Source organism: Papio anubis, chromosome 4, assembly GCF_008728515.1.
Source record: "Papio anubis isolate 15944 chromosome 4, Panubis1.0, whole genome shotgun sequence".
Classification (NCBI taxonomy): domain Eukaryota; kingdom Metazoa; phylum Chordata; class Mammalia; order Primates; family Cercopithecidae; genus Papio; species Papio anubis.
The window spans coordinates 129,203,515-129,226,888 of NC_044979.1; the positions used below are offsets into that span (position 1 = coordinate 129,203,515).

At 46.1% G+C, this 23,374-nt stretch overlaps 1 protein-coding gene across 2 annotated transcripts in view; it reads left to right on the top strand.

The window, feature by feature from the left end:
- TMEM248 (transmembrane protein 248) overlaps positions 1–19,611 on the top strand; it is a 38,428-nt gene extending 18,817 nt beyond the window's left edge. The window contains exons 2-7 of one of the 2 annotated variants that reach the window (XM_009202870.4): positions 2,589–2,765; positions 5,707–5,992; positions 9,259–9,409; positions 11,983–12,166; positions 14,270–14,413; positions 16,535–19,611. In XM_009202870.4, coding sequence (XP_009201134.1) covers positions 2,607–2,765; positions 5,707–5,992; positions 9,259–9,409; positions 11,983–12,166; positions 14,270–14,413; positions 16,535–16,555 — 945 coding nt within the window. In that variant the 5' untranslated portion in view covers positions 2,589–2,606 and the 3' untranslated portion in view covers positions 16,556–19,611. The remainder of the gene's footprint in view (positions 1–2,588; positions 2,766–5,706; positions 5,993–9,258; positions 9,410–11,982; positions 12,167–14,269; positions 14,414–16,534) is intronic. The other variant, XM_021935763.2, reaches the window with a different exon arrangement.
- The last annotated feature ends 3,763 nt before the right edge of the window (positions 19,612–23,374 follow it).

A 23,374-nucleotide genomic window follows, 5' to 3' on the forward strand; every position in this document is an offset into this window, starting at 1 on the left:
GCATGGAAAATGTGTTACTGTTGATTTTTAGGGGCTGTTGATGCATCCTTTTGTCTCTGTAAACGCTGATACAGACTTTTTAAAAAATTGCTTTTTGCTAATGTTGTTGCAGTCTGCTCATATTTGTAAGTGATCATTGTGTGCCAGCTGCTGTTCTAGGGGTCAGGGGCCAGGGCTGTAGCCGTGAACAAGACAGGCAAAATGTCTGCTCTCATTGGGCTCATTAATGAGGGATGACAGACAGTAAACAAGTAGGAAAATAATTGTGCTCTTGGTTGATGCTAAACAATATGAAGGAAATAAAGCAGGGGCTGAGGGTGACCAGGGAAGGCGTGGTCTGAGGAGCTGACTGTTAAACAGAGACTTGCATTTTTTTTTTTTTTTAATTGAGACAGAGTCTCACTCTGTCGCTGAGGCTGGAGTGCAGTGGTGTGATCTTGGCTCATTGCAACCTCTGCCTCCCAGGTTCAAGCGATTCTCCTACCTCAGCTTCCCGAGTAGCTGGGATTACAGGTGTGCACTACTACATCTGGCTAATTTTTTAATTTTTAGTAGAGTGGGGTTTTGCTGTGTTCGCCAGGCTGGTCTTGAACTCCTGACCTCAAGTGATCCACTCGCCTCAGCCTCTCAAAGTGCTGGGATTACAAGTGTGAGCCCCTGCACGCAGCCATAGACGTGCGTTTTAAGAAGAACAAATGTGGAAATGTTTGGGAAAAGCATCCAGGCAGATGCAAAAGTCTTCAGCTAGATCATGGTCAAAAATGGCAAGAAGCATTAAATACTTAGGAATAAACTTAATAAAAGAAGTGCAAACTTAACACTGTGAAAACAGAAAACATTGTTGAAATAAAGAAGCCAAATAGACGGAAAGGCATCCGAGGCTCTCGGACTAGCAGACAACATTGTTAAGAGAGCAGTACTCCCCAAACCCATCACAGATTCAGTGCAATCCCTGCCAGTGTCCCAGCCGATTTCCTTGCAGAAATTGACAAGATGATCCTGAAGAATAGCAAGTCCAGCGTGGCCAAAGCCCAGGAGGGAGAAGGGGAAGTGGATGGCGATGCAGTCAGGAGATTGGCAGGGCTTCTGAGTCCTGAAAACCCTGTGGGCCGTGACAGGGAGCTATCACCGACCTCTTCTAGGTCTGGTGGAAGCCTTAGGCACTTTTAAGCAAGGCTGGGATGGCTATGAGCGATATGGCAATGAACAGGACAGAATGTTGAATAAGTAGAATTCAGCTTTTCAGTGGCAGGAAATGAAAGCATCCTTAGTTTCTTTCTGTACATGTTGTTGTGTATTTGTGTCTTATTACTGACCCACCTAAACCTTTTCTTAGGTGATACGGAAGTAACAGTATTTATTATAGAATATTTAGAAGATCGAGGCTGGGTATGGTGACTCACACTTGTAATCCCAGAACTTTGGGAGGCTGAGGCAGGAGGATTGCTTGAGGCCAGGAGTTCAGGAGCAGCCTGGGCAACATAGTGAGACCGCATCTCTCTTTTTTTTTTTTTTTTTTTTTTTTTTTTGAGATGGAGTCTTGCTCTGTGGCCAAGGCTGGAGTGCAGTGGCATGACCTCGACTCACTGCAAACTCCGCCTCCTGGGTTCATACCATTCTCCTGCCTCAGCCTCCCGAGTAGCTGGGACTACAGGTGCCTGCCACCATGCCTGGCTAATTTTTTGTATTTTTAGTAGAGATGGGGTTTCACCATGTTAGCCAGGATGGTCTCAATCTCCTGACCTCGTGATCCACCCGCCTCGGCCTCCCAAAGTGCTGGGATTACAGGGTGAGCCACCGTGCCCGGCCGTGAGACCCCATCTCTTAAAAAGTAATAAATTAGCTGGGTATGGTGGTTCACGCCTGTAATCCCAGCACTTGGGGGGCCGAGGCGGGCAGATTACGAGGTCAGGAGTTAGAGAGTAGCCTGGCCAATATGGTGAAACCCCGTCTCTACTAAAAATACAAAAATTAGCTGAGTGTGGCGGCACACGCCTCTAGTCCCAGCTACTTGGGAGGCTGAGGTGGGAGAATCGCTTGAACCCAGGAGGTAGAGGTTGCAGTGAGCCAAGACTACACCATTGCTCCAGCCTGGATGACAGAGTGAGACTCTGTCTCAAAAAAAAAAAAAAAAAAAAAGGAATAAATTAGTCGGGCATAGTGGTACATACCTTTAGTCCTAGCTACTCAGGAGGCTGAGGTGGGAGGATAGCTTGAGCCTAGGAGTTCAAGGCTGCAGTGAGCTATGATCACACCACTGCACTCCAGCCTGGGTGACAGAGCAAGAGACCCTGTTTTTTAAAACACACACACACACACACACACACACACACACAAAATATTTAGAAGATTCATACTGAAAGAGAATATGTATTCAGGATCCTGCCACTTTGAGGTAATGGCAATTAACATTTAGCATTTTTTCCTTCTAGTCTTTTGAATGAAGTTATGATGAGACGTTTCTTAAATTCAGTAATGAGTGCCCATCCCGCCGAGCTCACCCCCTCAAAACCTCAAAAGAAAACAAAAGAATCATAGCTTTCCTGTTGGAAAGTCAGTCCTTAAGGCTTCTAATTAATTTCTTTCAGGTGGAGCTGATCAGAATAATGTTCAGCATCAACCCCCTGGAGAACCTGAAGGTGTACATCAGCAGTCGGCCTCCCCTGGTGGTCTTCATGATCAGCGTGAGTGCCATGGCCATAGCTTTTCTGACCCTGGGCTACTTCTTCAAAATCAAGGAGATTAAATCACCAGAAATGGCAGAGGTACAGTATGTTCTGACTTCTCCTGGGCTGGCTGGCCCTTGTGGAGTGGGGCAACACTCTGTGGCTTGTCATATAGCTTTCTTGGGTTTTGGACTTTCTCTCCTAGTGAGAAAGGTCGGTATTTATTCAGAATTTTCTGTTTTCCATCTCCCCAGGACTCAAGTTTGTTAGGAAATACCTAGATAGGTATTGTTCAATTTAAATATGCTACCAGTTTCAGTTAGACTATTTCAGCAGTGAAACAGATGCATTTTGGAGAGTACATTTGTAAAATGATCTGTGTCAAAAAGCTGGAGAACTCACCTTTTTAATATTCCATCTCAAATGGGTTCATTGCTGTTTTAGAAAACTGAACATTTGGTATTTTAAAACCACATATCATCATAGAGTTTTATCAGCTGTACTAATCGTTTTTTTCATGAGATAAGAATCTTAAAGAAATTCAAAACAGGATCTAATTACCAAATATTTTTGTTTTTTGAGATGGAGTCTCGTTCTGTCACCCAGTCTGGAGTGCAGTGGCGTCTTGGCTCACTGCAACCCCCACCTCCCGGGGTCAAGCGATTTTCCTGCCTCAGCCTCCTGAGTAGCTGGGATTACAGGTGCCCACCACCACGTCTGGCTAATTGTTGTCTTTTTAGTAGAGATGGGGTTTCGCTGTGTTGGCCAGGCTGGTCTTGAACTCCTGACCTCAGGTGATCCACCCATCTCAGCCTCCCCAAGTGCTGAGATTACCAGCGTGAGCCACTACACCCAGCCTAATTCCTGTCTTTTAATAGATTCCTTGGGTGCTTTCTCTTACTCTTTTTCCTTCTTCTTGGGTTTGTTGTTGGGTGGAGGTGGGGGTGGGGGTGGGGCTGGGAGTGTGTGGTTGCCACATTGAGTGTGCCTTACATTGGAGAGGAGAGTTCTGTTCCATGTAATTGAGATCATAGCTTTCTCTTGAGCTCTAGGGCATTCTAGATCTTAAGTGATCTTGGCAAAACGAACCGCCTACACATGTGAACTCTTTCTAGCACAGTTCAAGTAACAAGTTTTAGCTATTTCTACCTTGTAACCCTTTCAAAGAGTTTGTTACTAAGAGACATACTGCCTGGCTTAATTCTCCCTCTTTGCTGACCCTGCCTCAATCTTTAAAGGCTGTGAAAACAGGCTGCCCCCACATCAGGGCTGAAAATGAATATTCTACTCAAAACGAAAGCTCTGCAGCCTCCTGCCATTTCTTTCCTGCAGATCTTGAGTCCATGTTGAGCACTTGGCCAAGGCCAGTGGTTACAATGAAGCCTGGATAATTAGCCCTTAATAATCCAAATTAGGCCTGGCATTGGCTTTAGCTGGCTGTTCAACGTGGACTCCAGCTCCGTAGGAACGCATTGTTGAGATGCTATAGAACTTTGGTTGGCCGGGCGCGGTGGCTCAAGCCTGTAATCCCAGCACTTTGGGAGGCCGAGACGGGCGGATCACGAGGTCAGGAGATCGAGACCATCCTGGCTAACACGAAACCCCGCCTTTACTAAAAATACAAAAACTAGCCGGGCGCAGGTGGCGGGCCAGCCCCAGCTACTGGGGAGGCTGAGGCAGGAGAATGGCGTGAACCCGAGGCGGAGCTTGCAGTGAGCTGAGATCCGCCACTGCACTCCAGCCTGGGCGCATACCAGTAAGACTGCCTCAAAAAAAAAAAAAAAAAAAAAAGAACTTTGGTTATGATTAGTTTCGTGATTTTTATTTCAAATGAGGATCCTAAGTTGTACGAAAGGCAGTGGTGTATGGGAAACATTTGGGGCTGTGAATCAGAACTTAATGCCGATTCTACCTTGAACTAGAATTGGAGAGTCCCTAATTTGCCCTGGGCCTCAGTTTCTTCATGTCTAGGACTATGAAGGACTGAGACTAGAATGTTCGTTTTCAGCCCTAATATACTAGAATGGTCAGTTGAGTTTGTAGGTGGTAGGGAAATGTAATTTAATAGATCCAGTTGCAGTCTTACTAAATGTCACATACAGTTAAACTGATGCTGTAAGGGTAGACTTACTGGGCTGGTTAGGGGTTGCTCAGATGACTTTTTTTTTGTTTATTTGAGATGGAATGTCACTCTGACACCCAGGCTGAGGCTGGAGTTCAGTGGCACGATCTTGGCTTGCTGGGGCCTCTGCCCCACTTCAAATGATTTTCGTGCCTCAGCCTTCCAAGTAGCTGGGACTACAGGCACACACCACCACGCCTGGCTGATTATTTTATTTTTAGTAGAAACGTGGTTTCACCATGTTGCTCAGGCTGGTCTTGAACTCCTGACCTCAAATGATGCACCTGCCTTGGCCTCCCAAAGTGCTGGAATTACAGGTGCAAGCCACTGCACCTGGCCCCTTCCTTTTTGAAATTGTTGCTGCTCTAAGGTGTCATCAAAAGTCCATAAGAAGGGGGGCAGTGTCCCAAATGAGTATTAGTATTCACTGCTGTTTCGTGTTCTGGAGAAAGAGAGCAAGATATATGGAACTGATCTTTTGGGACATTATTTTAAGGTGATTTTATTTAAAAAAAAAAAAAAGAATTGTAATTGCAAAATGAGTTTGCATTAATGCTTTTATTCAAGCTTTCTTTTCCAGTTTGGTTCTGAGGCTAGTTCATTTTCTCTATGTGTAATATGCTGGATTTTTTTAAAAGAAGATTTTCTTGAATAAATTGATTTGATTTCACAGTTTATTGAGTATCTTGTGCCAGTGAAGAGTTCATACTTTAGGTTATAAATATAAAAGTGATGAGGAAAGCCACGTTGTGCTGCCTGTGAGGAGGTTGGTGGCCGTGTTGTCATGATCTTAAATGACCAGCTCTGAATTGTAGTTTGCTGATGTGCTGCAGTGCCACACCAGGGTCTTACCTGTGTTCCCGCAGTGGGATGCAGGCGCTGTTCACACTCATTTCTTTTTCTTTCACTTCCCCAAAGGATTGGAATACTTTTCTGCTACGGTTCAATGATTTGGACCTGTGTGTATCAGAGAATGAAACGCTAAAGCATCTCACAAACGACACCACAACTCCGGAAAGCACAATGACCAGCGGGCAGGCCCGAGCTTCCACCCAGTCCCCCCAGGCCCTGGAGGACTCGGGCCCTGTGAATATCTCAGTCGCAATCACCCTAACCCTGGACCCACTGAAACCCTTCGGAGGGTATTCCCGCAACGTCACCCATCTGTACTCAACCATCTTAGGGCATCAGATTGGACTTTCAGGTATGCAGTAGCCACTCTCCATTCAGGCTCCTCAAGCAACCACTGTTACAAAAAGAGGAGGCACCGTGTGTGTTTTTACTGACTATATTGTACTAAATTGTAGTCTTGCACGTGTGTCTTTTTTTGTTGAGTTTGAACTACATGAACCATTTCTACACCATCATTACATGGTAAAGTACCTGGCTTGAAGTAGCTTCTCAAAAGCCTGTAGGAACAAGAAACTGTGAAAAAACTATAAGGCCTGTCTAATATTTACAAACATGTAATTTTTATTCAGGCTTATCCTGTTGGAGTTTTCGTTATTTACTACACATCTTCTATTGCTATTAGTTTATAGATTTTTTAATGGCCATTGTTAGTCCAACACTGTGCTGAGCTGCTGGGAAGAACTAGAAAATGGCTAAGATGACTGGGCGCAGTGGCTCGTGCATGTAATCCCAGCACTTTGGGAGGCCAAGGTGGGTGGATTGCCTCAGCTCAGGAGTTTGAGACCAGCCTGGGCAACGTGGTGAAACCCCATCACTACTAAAATACAAAAATTTGGCCAGGTGCAGTGGCTCACACCTGTAATCCCAGCACTTTGGGAGGCCCAGGTGGTCAGATCACAAGGTCAGGAGTTCGAGACCAGCCTGGCCAATATGGCAAAACCCCATCTCTACTAAAAATATAAAAATTAGCCAGGCATGGTGGCGGGCACCTGCAGTCCCAGCTACTTGGGAGACTGAGGCAGGAGAGGCTACTTGGGAGACTGAGCTTGAACCCGGGAGGCAGAGGTTGCAGTGAGTTAAGAATCACACCACTACACTCCAGCCTGGGCGACAGAGAGAGACTCTGTCTCCAAAAAAAAAAAAAAAAAAAAATTGCCGGGCATGCAGGCATGGTGATGCGCCGCACTTGTAGTCCCAGCTACTCAGGAGGCTGAGGCAGGAGAATTGTTTGAACCCGAGAGGTGGAGGTTGCAGTGAGCTGAGATCATACCACTGCACTCCAGCCTGCGCGACAGAGCGAGACTCCATCTCAAAAAAAGAAAAGAAAATGCCTAAGATGGGCCCGGGCGCAGTGGTTCACGCCTGTAATCCCAGCACTTTGGGAGGCCAAGGTGGGTGGATCACTTGAGGTCAGGAGTTCAAGACTTGTCTGGCCAACATGGGGAAACCCTATCCCTACTAAAAATACAAAAAAAATTAGCTGGACATGGTGGCGGGCGCCTGTGATCCCAGCTACTCTGGAGACTGAGGTGGGAGAATCACTTGAGCTCTAGAGGCAGAGGCTGCAGTGAGCCGAGATCACACCACTGCACTCCAGTCTAGGCAACAAAGCGAGACTTCACCTCAAAAAAAAAAAAAAAAAAAAAAAAACCTAAGATATAGTCTCTTCCTTTTGGAATTTTGGGGTTATGGAAGAGACAAAGATAAACGTGAGTTAATGTTTATCAAGCACTTATAATAGTCCTCCCACAAAGGAAATGCTATGAAAGTGCTTGATAAGGAATATGAAAACTACATGCTTATAAAATGTGGAGCACTGCCCTGTGGCCAGTACTAAACCCATGACAGACTGTAATTGACGCAGGAGAAGGGCTAGAAGGCAGTGGAAGCTGGAATAATCAGGAAAGGCTTCTTGTGGGACACCTGGGCCTTGGAAGAATAACCTTTTGTTCTTTGGTTACCAAAAGGCTTTTTAAAAAGTTCTTAGGCTGGGTGCAGTGGGTCATGCCTGTAATCCCAGCACACTGAGAGGCTGAGGCAGGAGGATTGAATGAGCTCAGGTGTTGAAGACCAACCTGGGCACATAGCAAACACTTGTCTTTATGAGGAATATAAAAAATTAGCCAGGTGTCGTGGCGTGCACCTGTAGTCCCAGCTGTTTGTGAGGCTGAGGTGGGAGGATTGCTTGAACCTGGGAGGTCGAGGCTACAGTGAGCTAAGATTGTACCACTGCACTCCAGCCTGGTCAATAGAGTGAGACCCTGTCTCAAAAAACACACAAAAAACAAACAAACAAAAAAAACAAGAAACAAATAAAAAGTCCTTGAAGGAATTTAAGTACCCATCAGCCTCCTATTGGCGGTTAGAGGTGAGAATGTTCCCATAATAATCAGGTGACTTCTGGGTTTCCCGTGTAGCAAGTGGACCTATTTCTTATGGCATGGCATAAGGACACCTTCGGGTTTTTTTTTTACTTTTTTTTATTATTGTTATTTTCAGATAGAGTCTCACTCTGTCACCCAGGTTGGAGTGCAGTGGCACAATCTTGGCTCACTGCAACCTCTGTCTCCTGGGTTCAAGCGACTCTTCTGCTTCAGACTCCTGAGTAGCTGGGATTACAGGCTCACGCCACCATGCCCAGCTAATTTTGTATTTTTAGCGGAGACGGGATTTTACCATGTTGGCCAGGCTGGTCTTGAACTTCTAACTTCAAATGATCTGCCCGCCGTAGCCTCCCAAAGTGCTGGGATTATAGGCATGAGCCACCATGCCTGGCTATTGTTTCATTTTAATTTTTAAAATTTATTTTTTGAGACAGTCTTGATCTGTTGCCAGGCTAGAGTGCAGTGGTGTGATCATAGCTCACTGCAGCCGCAAACTCCTGGGCTCAAGTGATCCTCCCTAGTACCTGGGAACACAGGTGTGCACCAGTATACCTGGCTGATTTTTTAAAGTTTTTTATAGAGACAGTCTTGCTATCACGTTCAGGCTGGTCGTGAATTCCCGGCCTCAAGTAATCCACCTGCCTCAGCCTTCTAAAGTTAAAGTGCTGGGACTATAGATGTGAACCACTGCCTGGCAGTACGTTGGTTTTAATTTAAGCTTCATCACTTGCTTTTCTTAACTCTGAAACCCTCTGACCTCTGTTTGTTCATATGTAAAAGGGGGACAACTGCATTTCTTTGGTCATGTTAATGGGAGAAGAGTAAATTTTAAGTGAAATATGTGTAAAAAATGTTTGAAAATGGCTAGACGGGTGTGCAGAAATGGTGGGGATAATTCACCCAGCCCAAGTTTTTCACCTCTGATCTGCCCGAGGTCTGGTTTGGCATCTCCAGGCCATGACTGGAAAGCGGCCACTTCCTTCGCTGCTTTGTAGCTCTGAGTTGAGCAGGCCTCATGGTCAGGGTCAGGACTGCTCTTGTTCCTCAGATCCCACAAAGGCAGGTTCCTGGGCTGATAGATGATTCCTGTGTAGGTTTGATTTCAGGGTTTATTTGTATGCCAAAGAATAACAAATACGTGGTTCTTTATAAAAAAACGATTTCTCTTTCATAGGCAGGGAAGCCCACGAGGAGATAAACATCACCTTCACCCTGCCTACAGCGTGGAGCTCAGACGACTGCGCCCTCCACGGTCACTGTGAGCAGGTGGTGTTCACAGCCTGCATGACCCTCACGGCCAGCCCCGGGGTGTTCCCCGTCACTGTGTAAGTGTACCCGGCGCCCGGTGAACACACGTGACAAGCCCCACTTGCCTGAGTACAGCTGGGCTGCTTCGGCCATAAATTCTCAGGATGGCTTGCTTCACATTTCTTTATAGAATTATCTCTACTCAGACCTATCTAAAGGATTATTTAATTTGTCTAAAAGATTATTTAATTAGGAATTCTAAAGATAGAACTTCCGCGAATAAAATCAAAAGTTAGTGTCCCCTCGAGGCAGTAAAAGCACCTGGATGTTGTTGGACATTCATAGGCTGTCTTTTCCTGCAGGAGTAGAAGCAGCAAGTTACAGAAAAGAGGCTCACTGTGGCTGGGTGCAGTGGCTGAGGCCTGTGATCCCAGCACTGTGGGAGGCTGAGGTAGGAGGATCCCTTGAGCCCCGGAGTTGAAGACCAGCCTGGATAACATATAGGGAGACCCTGTCTCTGTTTAAAAAAAAGAAAAGAGAAAGGAGACTCTCTAAAGATAAAGGTTTTCAGCCAGGTGCAGTGTCTCATGCCTATAATCCGAGCACTTTGGGAGGCCAAGGTAGGGGGATCACCTGAGGTCAGGAGTTCGAGACCAGCCTGGCTAACATGGTGAAACCCCATCTCTACTAAAAATACAAAAATTAACTGGGCCTGGTGGCACATGTCTGTAATCCCAGCTACTCGGAGGCTAAGGCAGGAGAATCGCTTGAACCTGGGAGGCAGAGGTTGCAGTGAGCCGAGATCGTGCCACTGCACTCCAGCCTGGGTGACAGCAAGACTCCGTCTCAAAAAAGTAAATAAATAAAATAAAACAAAGATAAACATTTGTTCGTCTCCATTATCCAGAAAGATAATTTAAAATCGTCGATTTAAGTTTATCTTGATTTTAGTTTTAAATCAAGTATAAATCAAAACTTATTTTCCGTTAAACAGTTACTGATTTTAGCCGGGCGCGGTGGCTCAAGCCTGTAATCCCAGCACTTTGGGAGGCCGAGGCGGGTGGATCACGAGGTCAGGAGATCGAGACTATCCTGGCTAACATGGTGAAACCCCTTCTCTACTAAAAATACAAAAAACTAGCTGGGCATGGTGGCGGGCGCCTGTAGTCTCAGCTACTTGGGAGGCTGAGGCGGGAGAATGGCGTGAACCTGGGAGGCGGAGCTTGCAGTGAGCTGAGATCACGCCACTGCACTCCAGCCTGGGAGACACAGCGAGACTCCATCTCAAAAAAAAAAAAAAAAAAAAAACAGTTACTGATTTTAAAGTGTAACATTTAAAATCATTTCCTGTTAAATAATTACTAACTTTAATTTTACCTACTAATTTGAAAGTTAGTTTTAAAATCAAATATAAATTGAACTTTATTTTCCATTAAACAATTAAAGTTTTTGAAACTTTTCCTTCAGTGTTTTTGAGCAGCATTCAGTGTTATTGTTTTGCCTTTTAGGTGTTGTTTTTTTGTTTTTTTGTTTTTTTGTTTTTGTCTTTCCTGTCTGTAAAGGAGATAATTATCTATAAATAAATAGGTGAAATACATAAGATACAGCCTATTTAAAAGAATTCTGTGGTGAATTCTTTTTAAATAAGAATTATCCTGGGATTTGTCTATTTTAGACATTTGGAGGTTTGTAGGACAAGATCAGATTAAGTTAAACATTACTTTGTGTTACAGTAACTGATACAGAATTTTGTAGGTAAAGTTTCCAGTTGTAACTAAGTGATATGCTTTGGGCTGGGTGCAATGGCTCACGCCTGTAATCCCAACTACTTGAGAGGCTGAGGCAGGAGAATCAGTTCAACTTGGGAGGTGGAGGTTTCAGTGAGCCAAGGTCACACCAGCCTGGGCAACATAGCGAGACTCTGTCTCAAAAAAAAGAAAAGACGATACGGTTTGGCTGTCTCCCCACCCAAATCTCATTTTGAATTGTAGTTCCCATAATCCCCTTGTCATGGGAAGGACCCAGTGGGAGGTAATTGAATCATGGAGGTGGTTACCCCCATGCTGCTGTTCTCATGATAGTAAGTGAGTTCCCATGAGACATGATGGTTTTATAAGGGGTTTTCCACCTTTTATTCGGCACTCCTCTTTGCTGCCCCATGTGAAGAAGGATGTGTTTGCCGTGATTGTAAGTTTCCTGAGGCTTCCCCGACCATGCTGAACTGTGAGTCAATTAAGCCTCTTTCCTTTATAAATTACCCAGTCCCGGATATGTCTTTATTAGCAGCGTGATAATGGACTAATATACTAAGAGTTTAGCTAATTTGAGAAGATAGGCTTACAAGGAGCTTATGTCCTTTGCATCACATGTGAGAGGACTGTAGGTTAAATTCTGAAGGCAGAAATCCAACACCCAAACTCCTAAATGTCAGGCACCTACTTATTTTTCTGTTATATTTTTATTTTTTTAAAAAGACTCTCAAACTAAAATATAATGGTATTTATGTCAAAGAAGCATGAACATGTAAGTTACATTTTTCCTTTCCACGTGTGTTGCCGTGTTTGATGTTTTACCAGCTGCTGTGGGGGTGACACAAGTGAATGACTCAGGCCACTGAGCACATGTCTTTCCTCCTCCTCTTCCCCTGCAGACAGCCACCACACTGTGTTCCTGACACATACAGCAACGCCACGCTCTGGTACAAGATCTTCACAACTGCCAGAGATGCCAACACAAAATACGCGCAAGATTACAATCCTTTCTGGTGTTATAAGGGGGCCATTGGAAAAGTCTATCATGCTTTAAATCCCAAACTTACAGTGATTGTTCCAGATGTAAGTGAGAAAAATCGTGTGTGTGTGTGTGTGTGTGCGCGCGCGTCTGCGTGCATATGCACATGTGTGTGCATGTGCTGCAACTGTTGTATAGGCCCTGCTAACTTCCCTGGGTAAGCGTCTCCTTTGCCACGTTAGATTTCCAGGTGAGTTGGGACACTAGGCGGAGTGGTGGATGCTTGGAAAAACATGCCACCCATTGGTTAAGAAAAATCTGGTTCTTCTCTTCCTTTTCTCTGTTGTTCAGCGGCAGTTATTTCTTGAGCAACTGCCTAATCCCTGGGGGGTTACAAGGGATCCTTGTATAAATATTATCTTAGAGGATGTTCACAGACATTCATAGAAGACTGTCTAGTGTCCATGTGAACAAAAATAGTACTGCTTAGAGTTCTGAAAGGTAGAAGTAAGTAGTAGAAAGAGATGAATCTTCGACTAGAGAGTGAGGCCTGAATAGTATTTAACTAAACCAAGAGACAAGGAGAATAAAATACTTACCTATCTTGTCTAGCAGCTGTGTGCTAGCTCAGCTTCCTACTTAGACTTGAGCCCACTTATTTTTTTAGAGACGGGATCTTGCTCTGTCACCCAGATTGGGCTCTAGTGGCACAATCATGGCTCACTGCAGCTTCCGACTCTTGGTCTGAAGCTTCATGGGTGGCTGGGACTACAGATGCATGTCCCATGCTGGGATAATTTTTAAACTTTTTGTAGAGACAGGGTCTTACTGTGTTGCCCAGGCTGGTCTTGAACCCCTGGCCTCAAGCGATCCTCCTGCCTTGGCCTCCGAAATTGCTGGGATGACAGGTATGAGTCGCCGCACCCGGCCTGAGCCCACTTTTTAACACTGCTTTGATATTTTGTAAATGTGTTCCTTTCTGGCAGTGTGTGTTAGCTGGATCTCTCTTCTTTTGGCCTAGCCCTTTGTCCTTTTCTTTTTTTCTTTATTTTTATTTATTTATTTATTTATTTTTTGAGATGGAGTCACGCTCTGTTGTCCAGGCTGGAGTGCAGTGGCACAATCTCGGTTCACTGCAACCTCTGCGTCCTGGGTTGAAGTGATTCTCCTGCCTCAGCCTCCAAAGCAGCTGGGATTACAGGCACCTGCCACCATGCCCAGCTAATTTTTGTATTTTTAGTACAGATGGGGTTTTGCCATGTTGGCCAGGTTGGTGTTGAACTCCTGATCTCAGGTGATCCTCCCACCTCAGCCTCCCAAAGTGCTGGGATTATAGGCATGAGCCATTGCGCCCAGCCTTTGCCCTTTTCTGGGGCTCATTTGTAGGCCAGGGTCCTGCAGGAGCCAGCTGTGGAGGTCAGGCTGGATGGTGGGCTATGGCCCTTCATGCCTGACCAAGGGCACTCCCTGCCTGTGTTTGGGGCTTGGGGGTTGGTAAAGCAGTGTATTGAGAAGACTGAGCTGCCCCGCTATGTTGTAAGTGACCTGCAGGGAGTCCAGGGCTGACCTGAGGCCTGGAGATACTAGAGGGTAAAGGAATGGAAGCATGTCTGGGGTCCCTCTAGTAACTTGCAGGGCCTGGGGATTGACTGCATGTGGGAGGTCAAAGGGCAGTGAATCGAGGATGACCTCAGCATTTTCATCCAGGGACATAGAGAAAATCAGGAGGAGGGAGGCAACCCTGGGGAGAGGTGAGGGGCTGAGGCCTTCCTGGTGGTGGCATACCCAGTAGTTAGGAATGCAGCCTCAGCTGTCCGCCATGCAGCCTGAGGGCAGTCCCATGACGAGGATGTGTCCAGAAAGGAGTGGGGCTTAAAGACGGAGTGTCTGCAGCCTTTGCAGGGGAGAAGCCTGCTGGAGGGGCAGGGTTCAGGCAGTGTGGGGGTGCAGAAGACAGGGCAGAGGACAGCCCTAGGGCTAGGAAGGTGTGGGTGCTCTCCAACAGAGGCTCAGGAGCACCATGTCCTCACTTAATGAGATCCAGCTTTGGTCACTTAGGAGACAAAATGAGAAACCTCCTCTTGCAGCTTAAGAAGAAAAGTTGTGGCAAGTCTGGAGGTTGTCAGTCCTGTCTCTCAAAACCCAGCATTAAAACCTTTCAGTCACTCAGAGCAGATGTTTCTGATTTTTTTCTCTTCTTTATTTAGGATGACCGTTCATTAATAAATTTGCATCTCATGCACACCAGTTACTTCCTCTTTGTGATGGTGATAACGATGTTTTGCTATGCTGTTATCAAGGGCAGACCCAGCAAATTGCGTCAGAGCAATCCTGAATTTTGTCCCGAGAAGGTGAGCTGTGGATGGGGTCCAGGCCAGCATTTTGCCAGAGGTCTCTGTATACAGAAAGTCCCAGTTATCCTTACTCCATTTATTGTGGGTGGCACCTTTCATCCAAAGAAATGACAGTTATCCCTCAATATCCGAGGAGGATTGGTTCCAGGACCCTGGTGGATACCAAAATTCATGAATGTCCAAATCCCTTCTGTAAAATGGTACAATATTTGCATATGACCTCTGCACATCCTCTGTAACTTTTTTTTTTTTTTTTGGAAGATGGAGTCTCACTCTGTCACCCAGGCTGGAGTGCAGTGGGACTATCTTGGCTCACTGCAGCCTCCGCCTCCCGGGCTCAAGCAATTCTCCTACCCCAGCCTCCTCAGTAGCTGGGATTGCAGTCGCATGCCACCATGCCCCACTAATTGTTTGCATTTTTAGTAGAGACAGGGTCTCACCATGTTGGCCAGGTTGGTCTCAAACTCCTGACCTCAAGTGATCCACCCGCCTTGGCCTCCCAAAGTGCTGGAATTACAGGTGTGAGCCACTGGGCCCAGGTCATCCTCTGTAACTTTAATCTCTAGATTACTTTTTTTTGAGACAGTTTTGCTCTGTCACCAAGGCTGGAGTGCAGTGGCGTGATCTCCGTTTACTGCAACCTCTGCCTCCTGAGCTCAAGTGATTCTCCTGCCTCAGCCTTGAGAGTAGTTGGGATTACAGGCGTACGCCACCACACTTAGCTAATTTTTGTATTTTTAGTAGAGACAGGGTTTCACCATGTTGGCCAGGCTAGTCTCGAACTGCTGATGTCAAGTGATCCACCTACCTTGGCCTCCCAAAGTTCTGGGATCACAGGCGTGAGCCACTGTGCCCAGCTTCTAGGTTACTTATAATACCTAATACAATGTAAATACTGTGTAAATAGTTGTTACAGTGTATTTTAAAAACTTGTATTATTTTTATTGTTGTATTCGTATGTATTGGTTTTTTTCTTTTGAGTATTTTTGCTGTTTTTAATTTTTTTTTTTTTTTTTTTTAGACAGGGTCTCGCTTTGTCACCCAGGCTGGAGTGGAGTGGTGCGATCATAGCTCATAACACAATCATAGCTCACTGCAGCCTTGACCTCCCAGGCTCAAGCGATCCTCAGCCTCCTGAGTAGCTGGGACCACAGGCATGCATCACCACACCTGCTTAATTTTTGTATTTTTTGAAAAGATGGGGTTTTGCCACGTTGCCCTGACTGGTCTTGAATTCCTGGGCTCAAGCGATCCACCCACCTTGACCTCTCAAAGATTACAGTTGATTACAGGTGTAAGCCACCATGCCCAGCCCTCTTTTGTGTATTTTTGGTTGAATCTGTGGGTATGAAACCCACAATTACAGAAGGCCAACTGTAGTTTCTGCCTTCATTAGAAGTGTCTTTACCCTCAACCTAAACTATGGTGTTGGATTTTTAATCATATACCCAAACCTCCATCACCATTAAAGGGAGTGACTTGGCAATTGTTCTCAAGTCTCCACTGGAGCACTACTGACCCTGGGTAGCTGCCTCCTCTGTAGTTCCATCAGCATAAGAAGTCTTCTAACAGAATGTTTATCAAGGTTTAAAGACAGTTACCTCAGCTGGATGCACCTGTAATCCCAGGACTTTTGGGAGATTGAGGCAGGAGGATCACTTGAGCCTAGGAGTTCAAGACCAGCTTGGGCAACATGGTGAGACCCCATCTCTACTAAAAGTTAAAAAAAATTAGCCACATGTAATGGTGCATGCCTGTATTCCAAGCTACTGGGGAGGTTGAGGTAGGAGGATTGCTTGAGCCTAGGAGTTGGAAACTATAGTAACCTATGATTGCACCACTGCACTCCAGCCTGGACAACAGAGCGAGACTGTGTCTCAAAAAAACAAAAACCAGTTAATTCTGTCTCTGCACAGTGGTTCCAGATGGGCTGCATCTTGCAGGAGACTTTGAGATTTCTAGTAATTTCTTCCTAGGTGAGATTTTCTTCTTAGGGATTTAGTAACTTCACTGTCTGGTTGATATGTGCAATCAGTGTGGCGTCCTGGTCTTTGGGTAGGGGCCGAGTTAACCTGGCCTTCCCTTTTTGACTGGTTTCCTTGGCTTGCTGTCTTCCAGGTGGCTTTGGCTGAAGCCTAATTCCACAGCTCCTTGTTTTCTGAGAGAGACTGAGAGAACCATAATCCTTGCCTGCTGAACCCAGCCTGGGCCTGGACGCTCTGTGAATACATTATCTTGCGATGTTGGGTTATTCCAGCCAAAGACATTTCAAGTGCCTGTAACTGATTTGTACATATTTATAAAATTCTATTCAGAAATTGGTCCAATAATGCACGTGCTTTGCCCTGGGTGCAGCCAGAGCCCTTCAGCCCCACCTTGGACTTGAGGACCTACCTGATGGGATGTTTCCACATGTCTCTAGAGAAGGATTTCCTGGATCTAGCTGCGTTGGAGCTGGTCACGACGATGTTTTCACTAAGGTCACGGGTGCGTTGCATCACTGGTGGGGTTGAAGTTTGGTTTGGTTCTTGTTTCGGCCCAGTATGTAGAGAACGTTTGAAACAGTCTGCACCTTTGATACAGTATTGCATTTCCAAAGCCACCAATCCATTTTGTGGATTTTATGTGTCTGTGGCTTAATAATCATAGTAACAACAATAGTACCTTTTTCTCCATTTTGCTTGCAGGAAACATACCTAAGTTTTTTTTGTTTGTTTATTTTTTTCCTTTATAAAGAAAAAATAAAATAGTCTCATTTTAATACTACTCTAGTTAGGACAGACTTGTGCTTTTATCCTGAGTAAAATGTTAAATATTTAAGTCACGTACATGGTAAAAATCTAAGTTTCATTTTCCACATGGGTGACCAGGAACCTGGTCTTGTTGGAGTTGGCACAGAAGGTTCTACTGTCTTCTTGGCCGCTCTTGTCCCTCCCTTCTGTTGTCAAAGTTAAAGCAGCCTCTTCACTCAAAAGGGCTTCAAAATGTAAGTGGCTCTAGAGTTAGAGTGACCTTTTGCTGTTCTGCTTTCTGGAATGCAGATGACAGTATGGAAAGAAAGAATAATTCTAATAGTTGTAATAGGAAAGGATTTCTTTCTTTCTTTCTTTCTTTCTTTCTTTCTTTCTTTCTTTCTTTCAAGAGTGGGTGGATTTCTCCTTTTTTTTGCTTTTTATGTGACTAACATATCTTCAGGAGGAAAATGGCAACTAGTACATCAGGAAGAGTTTGAAAACAGTGCCTGTGAAGTTTGAAGGAATGCAATTCTAATTTGCCATTTATCAGGGAAAACCAAAAGCATTTTTCTTGTAACTTTTCTTTTTTTTTTTTTTTTTTTTTTGAGACAGGGTCTTGCTCTGTCTGTCCCTCAGGCTGGAGCATAGCTCAGTGCAGCCTCCAACTCCTGGGCTCAAGCAATCCTCCCACTTTAGCCTCCTGAGTAGCTGGGACTACAGGCGTGTGCCACCATGCCTGGCTAGTTTTTAAATTTTTTTGTAGAGACAGGGTCTCCCTCTGTTGCCCAGGCTGGTCTGAAACTCCTAGCTTCAAATGATCCTCTCACCTCGGCCTCCCCAAATCCTGGGATTCCAGGTGTCAGCCACCACACTCGGCCCTCTTATAACGTTTTGTTTGATTGTCTAGTTCCTCTGTCTCTTTTTCCTTCTAATCCTTATTCATTTAAGCAAAATTGTACATTATCTTTTTCAGTGCTTTCATGTTGTATTCTTACTATTTTTCTTAATAACTTTTTGCCTTAATAGCTCATTGTCACTAATAACTTCTGTGTTCTCCCAGGCAATGTTATAACAGAAGGGTACTGAAAACCTTGGACATGACCATGAGTACTTCCTCTCCTTAACTCTAGGTTTGTAGTCTGTTTTGAATTAGGATTAGTTCCTTCATTCTGAAATACATTGGCTTAGAACATTTTATCCCGGGCATTTTTGAATGGAAAACAGTTGCGGGCTTTTATTGAAGATTGTTAAAATAATCACCATAGTAACTTGATATGTTAGTATTCCTCTTTTTCCTTTTCGTATGTTTCAAGCACAGTAATCATACTTGTCTATCCAGTTTCTTTGTATGATACGAGTTGCTTACACGATGCATGGCTCACTTATTAATTTAGTTTTCTCCTTAGAGACTTTGAGACCCTTAGGACACAAGATTGAGAAAGAGCCCTGTGGCTTGGCTCTAGAAATGCCGTTATCATTAGGACCGTCAGATTTTAGATTAAGCTGCTATTGAATTAATAAAATCCCAATGAAGCAGAGTTATAGGGATAGATTTATAGCTGGCAGAGTGGTATCGAAGGAGAAAGACAGTGAAAAAGCCAATTTCACTGGTTCGTTCAGTCCAGCTCGTTGCTAATATTAGTTACCCTTGTTTTAACGACAGAGTATGGCTGGACTCTGTAGCCAGGGGAGGGGCGACACTGTTAGATGTGAGGAAAGGAAGTGCCAAAAATGCCTAGACAGATGGCTCGTCCTGAGCCCAGGACACACACTTTAAAATCCCAGCATTCACCTAAGCAAGTACTTCTCAAAGATCTTACAGAAACACAGAGTCAATCAGTTTTATAAAGGAAGGCTGCAGGGAGAGAGGAGGCCTCGGGGCCTGGGTGAAGAGGCCTAGGACCTGAAGAGACTCCAGCGAGTCTCAGAAAGCCCAGGGGACCTGTCACTATCTGAGCACTTCCCAGGCTCAATGCTCAGCCGGAGTTTGCTGGTGGACCTCAGGATTCGAAGTGTGTGACAGACAGGGTGCTCTTGCTGTTCAGGGTGGCCCCGTGCAGGAGCACTAGCTCACCCTCAGGCATCTCGGACTGGAGGGCCAGCAGAAGGTCAGCAACTTACTCTTAAAATGATTGTTTCGGATCATATTGATCTCTTTCCTTTTTCCTTTTGTCCTTTCACTGTATGACTTGAATCAGTTTTGATTCTATTTGTAAGTGTTTCTTGTCATGAGGCACCTGCCATGTCTGTTGCGTTTTCCTCGGCAGCATGTAGGGCTTCAGCTTCCTGGGTTTTCACCCCTCCTGCAGGCACTGTGGGGTCCTGAGGGCCAGCGGGTCCATTTCACCTCTTGCTGCATGATGGTCAGTAGCTGATCTGTTACGGCATTCACTTCCAGATTAATTTTCTGTGTTTGAAATATGTGCATATGTGCTTTACAGAATAAAACATCTGAATTTATTTGCTCTGCGTCTTCTTCCTCCAACCAGATGGTATTTTGTTTTGTTTTTGTTTTTGTTTTTGTTTTTTGAGACGGAGTCTCGCTGTGTCGCCTAGGCTAGAGTGCAGTGGCGCAGTCTCGGCTCACTGCAAGCTCTGCCTCCCGGGTTCACGCCATTCTTCTCCCTCAGCCTCCCGAGTAGCTGGGACTACAGGCGCCTGCCACCATGCCCGGCTAATTTTTTGTATTTTTAGTAGAGACGGGGTTTCACTGTGTTAGCCAGGATGGTCTCGATCTTCTGACCTTGTGATCTGCCCGCCTCGGCCTCCCAAAGTGCTGGGATTACAGGCGTGAGCCACTGCGCCTGGCTCGGATGGGTGTTTTCTAAGGGAAGAACATGTGCGGTCAGCAGCTGAGGGTTTTTTGCAAGCTGCTCCTTTGAAATGTCGCCTGTCATTTGGACAACGGGTGGTCATTGTTCCGATGAAGGCAGCCTCACCAAGCACATGCGTCTTCCCCCTGAGGGTACAAAGTCTCCTGTAGCTTGCTGGACCAACAAGTGCTTGCAGGCCTGACCCTAATCCTGCCCCAAGGAAGTAAATAATAAATACAGACCAGCGGGGAGCATTGAATAGACGTAGGAGTTTCAGGACACCCCCTCGGTGACATAAGCCCTCAGCGTGCACTAAGCCTGTATGCCCAACCACAGGTGCCCTGCCCGCTCTGTGGTCTCCTGTTGCAGAGCTCTGGCCGGCTCTAGACCTCCTTTGGCAAGACAGTGCATCCTCCACAGTTTCCATAGCTAAAGGGAGATTAATGTTCACTAATACAAATCCTTCCGCTTTCCAGCAGCTAGAGGCTCCATGCCCCTTCCCCTCCCTCCCCAGCAGGTGCTGGGGTTGTGAGGTCAGTCTCGTGGTTGAGGAAGGTGATACTCAATGAGCTCTTTGTTCCTTCCACCTCCACCTCTCCCTGCCTCCTGCCTGTAACAGGCAAACTGCTTGGAGCGTGGTGTTATTGCCTGTGCTCTCTCCTTGGACTCATGTATTCAATGTGTGTGTGATGATTCACCTCCCATCTCAGTACAGAATATGCCTTGGAGAAGAACAGCTCACGTCTCTCTGCTGTCTTAGCCTGGTAAAACCTGATACGTGCCAGGTTTTCAAGTCAGATCAGAGGTTTTGCTTTAAAACCATTTCATTTTCCCGGTGGGCCCCCTGTGCTTACAGTTCCCTCAGACTCACAGACGTGCAAGGATTCCCCCAAAAGTGGAATGAACGCACAGACTATAGCACTCCAGAGTCTACTCGAGGTTATTGTGAACTCAGTTGCTGTCTCAAAGAAACATATCCTTGCCTGGAGTTCAAGACCAGACTGGCCAACATAGTGAAACCCTGTCTTTACTGATGAAAATATAAAAATTAGCTGGGCATGGTGGCAGGCGCCTGTAGTCCCAGCTACTCGGAAGGCTGAGGCAGGAGAATCACTTGAACCCAGGAGGCAGAGGTTGCAGTGAACTGAGATCACGCCACTGCACCCCAGCCTGGGAAACAGAGCAAGACTTTGTCTCAAAAAAATAAAATGAGTATATCCCTACCCATTTGAGAGCCCACATTCTTTCCACCTATGAAGACCACGCACACTTCACATATCATGCTAGTAGTTGATGATGGGGGAACTAGGGTGGTTTGAAAAATTGCAAGAAGAGGCTGGCCATGGTGCTCACACCTGGAGTCCCAGCACTTGGGGAGGCCAAGGCGGGAGGATCGCTTGAGCTAAGGAGTTTGAGACCACCGTGGGCAACCCCGGCTTTGCGAAAAATACAAAAATTAGCCAGGCATGGTGGTGGCACGTGACTGTAGTCCCAGCTACTTGGGAGGCTGAAGTGGGAGGACCACTTGAACCTGGGAAGTCAAGGCTGCACTGAGTTATGATCACACTCCGGCACTCGAGCCTCCTGGGCAACAGGGTGAGACCCTGTCTCAAAAAAAAAAAAAAAAAAAAAATTGCTAGAAGACTTGGCAGTAAATCACGCTACATCCAAGGGGAAAGAAGCAGGGGTTGAGTTTTGCTGTTGACATTCAGCCTCTTTTCTCCAAATTCATTTTTCTTTCTTTCCTTCTCTCTCTCTCTGTCTGTCTCTGACTCTGTCTCTCTCTCTCTCTGTCTCTGACTCTGTCTCTCTCTCTCTCTCCCTCCTCTTCTTTCTTTTTTTGAGACAGGGCCTCACTCTGTCACCCAGGAGGCTGGAATGTAGTGGTTCATTCATGGCTCACTGTAACCTTGAACTGCTGGGTTTATGCAATCCTCCCGCCTCTGCCTCTCGAGCAGCTGGGACCACAGGTGCACATCACCATGCCTGGATAATTTTTTACATTTTTTGTAGAGACAGGGTCTTGCTATATTTCCCAGGCTGGTCTTGAACTCCTGTGCTCAAGCGATTCTCCTACCTCGGCCTCCCCAAAGTGCTGGGATTACAGGTGTTCACCACCACACCTGGTGCCTCTGAACTTTTTTGCTCATTCAATAACAAACATTTCCCGGGATCCTCTTATTGCCAGTTGCTGTTCTAAGAGCTGGGTATACAACAGTTCCCAGACAGTGCTTGCCCTCTTGGCACTTACCTTCTAGTCGTAAGGAAACAAATACAACATCTGATGGCCGATCGTGGGGAGACGGAGAGGAGCAGGATAGAGAGGATGGACATGACACTTCAGCTGAGGTGCTCACAGAAGGTGTCTTGGGGCCGGGCGCGGTGGCTCACGCCTATCATCCCAGCATTTTGGGAGGCCGAGGTGGGAGGATCACCTGAGGTCAGGAGTTCGAGACCTGCCTGATCAACATGGTGAAACACTGTCTCTACTACAAATACAACAGTTAGCTCGGCATGATGGCTCATGCCTGTAATCCCAGCTACTTGGGAGGCTGAGGCAGGAGAATCACTTGAACCCGGGAGGCGGAGGTTGCAGTGAGCCAAGATCACACCACTGTACTCTACTCTGCCTGGGTGACAGAGCAGACCTTGCCTGAGGAAAAAAAAAAAAAAAAAGACATCTTGAAAGAGGCGCCATTTGTAGACGAATATGGGGAGTTCTAGACCCAGGGACTCCATGTGGAGGCGGCAGGCTGTGCTCCTGGTGCACAGAAGCTATGCTCAGGTGTCCTGGGTCATTGCTAAGTGGAGACTAGAAGTCCTGTAGGGACGTGTCTCCCCATCTGAGGACAGGATTCCCCCAGGCTGCTGCCACAGGGACCCCAGGGGGTGGTCAGCAAGAGGCCTCACAGGGAGACACTCCTCCAGAGATGGTGCAAGAAGGGCACTCCCAGAGCTGAAGCACAGCATGGTGGGTGTGAGCTTAGACCCTGACTCCTACATGCCTGTAACTGTTGCCAAGTGGCTGAGCCTTTTGTTTTGTTTTTGAAATGTAGTCTTGTTCTGTTGCCTAGGCTGGAGTGCAGTGGCGCAATCTCAGCTCACTGCGACCTCCTCCCAGGTTCCAGAAGTTCTCCTGCCTCAGCCTCCCACCGAGCAGCTGAGATTACAGGCGCCCGCCACCACGCCCGGCTAATTTTTATATTTTCAGTAGAGACGGGGTTTCACTGTGATGGCCAGGCTGGTCTCGAACTCCTGACCTCAGGTGATCCACCTGCCTCGGCCTCCCAAAGTGCTGGGATTGCAGACGTGAGCCACTCATCTGGCCGTGGCTGAGCCTCTTGTGCCTCAGTTCCCTCATCTGTAAAACAAGGATGGTGGGGACTGTCTTTAATGTGGTGGGGATTCAG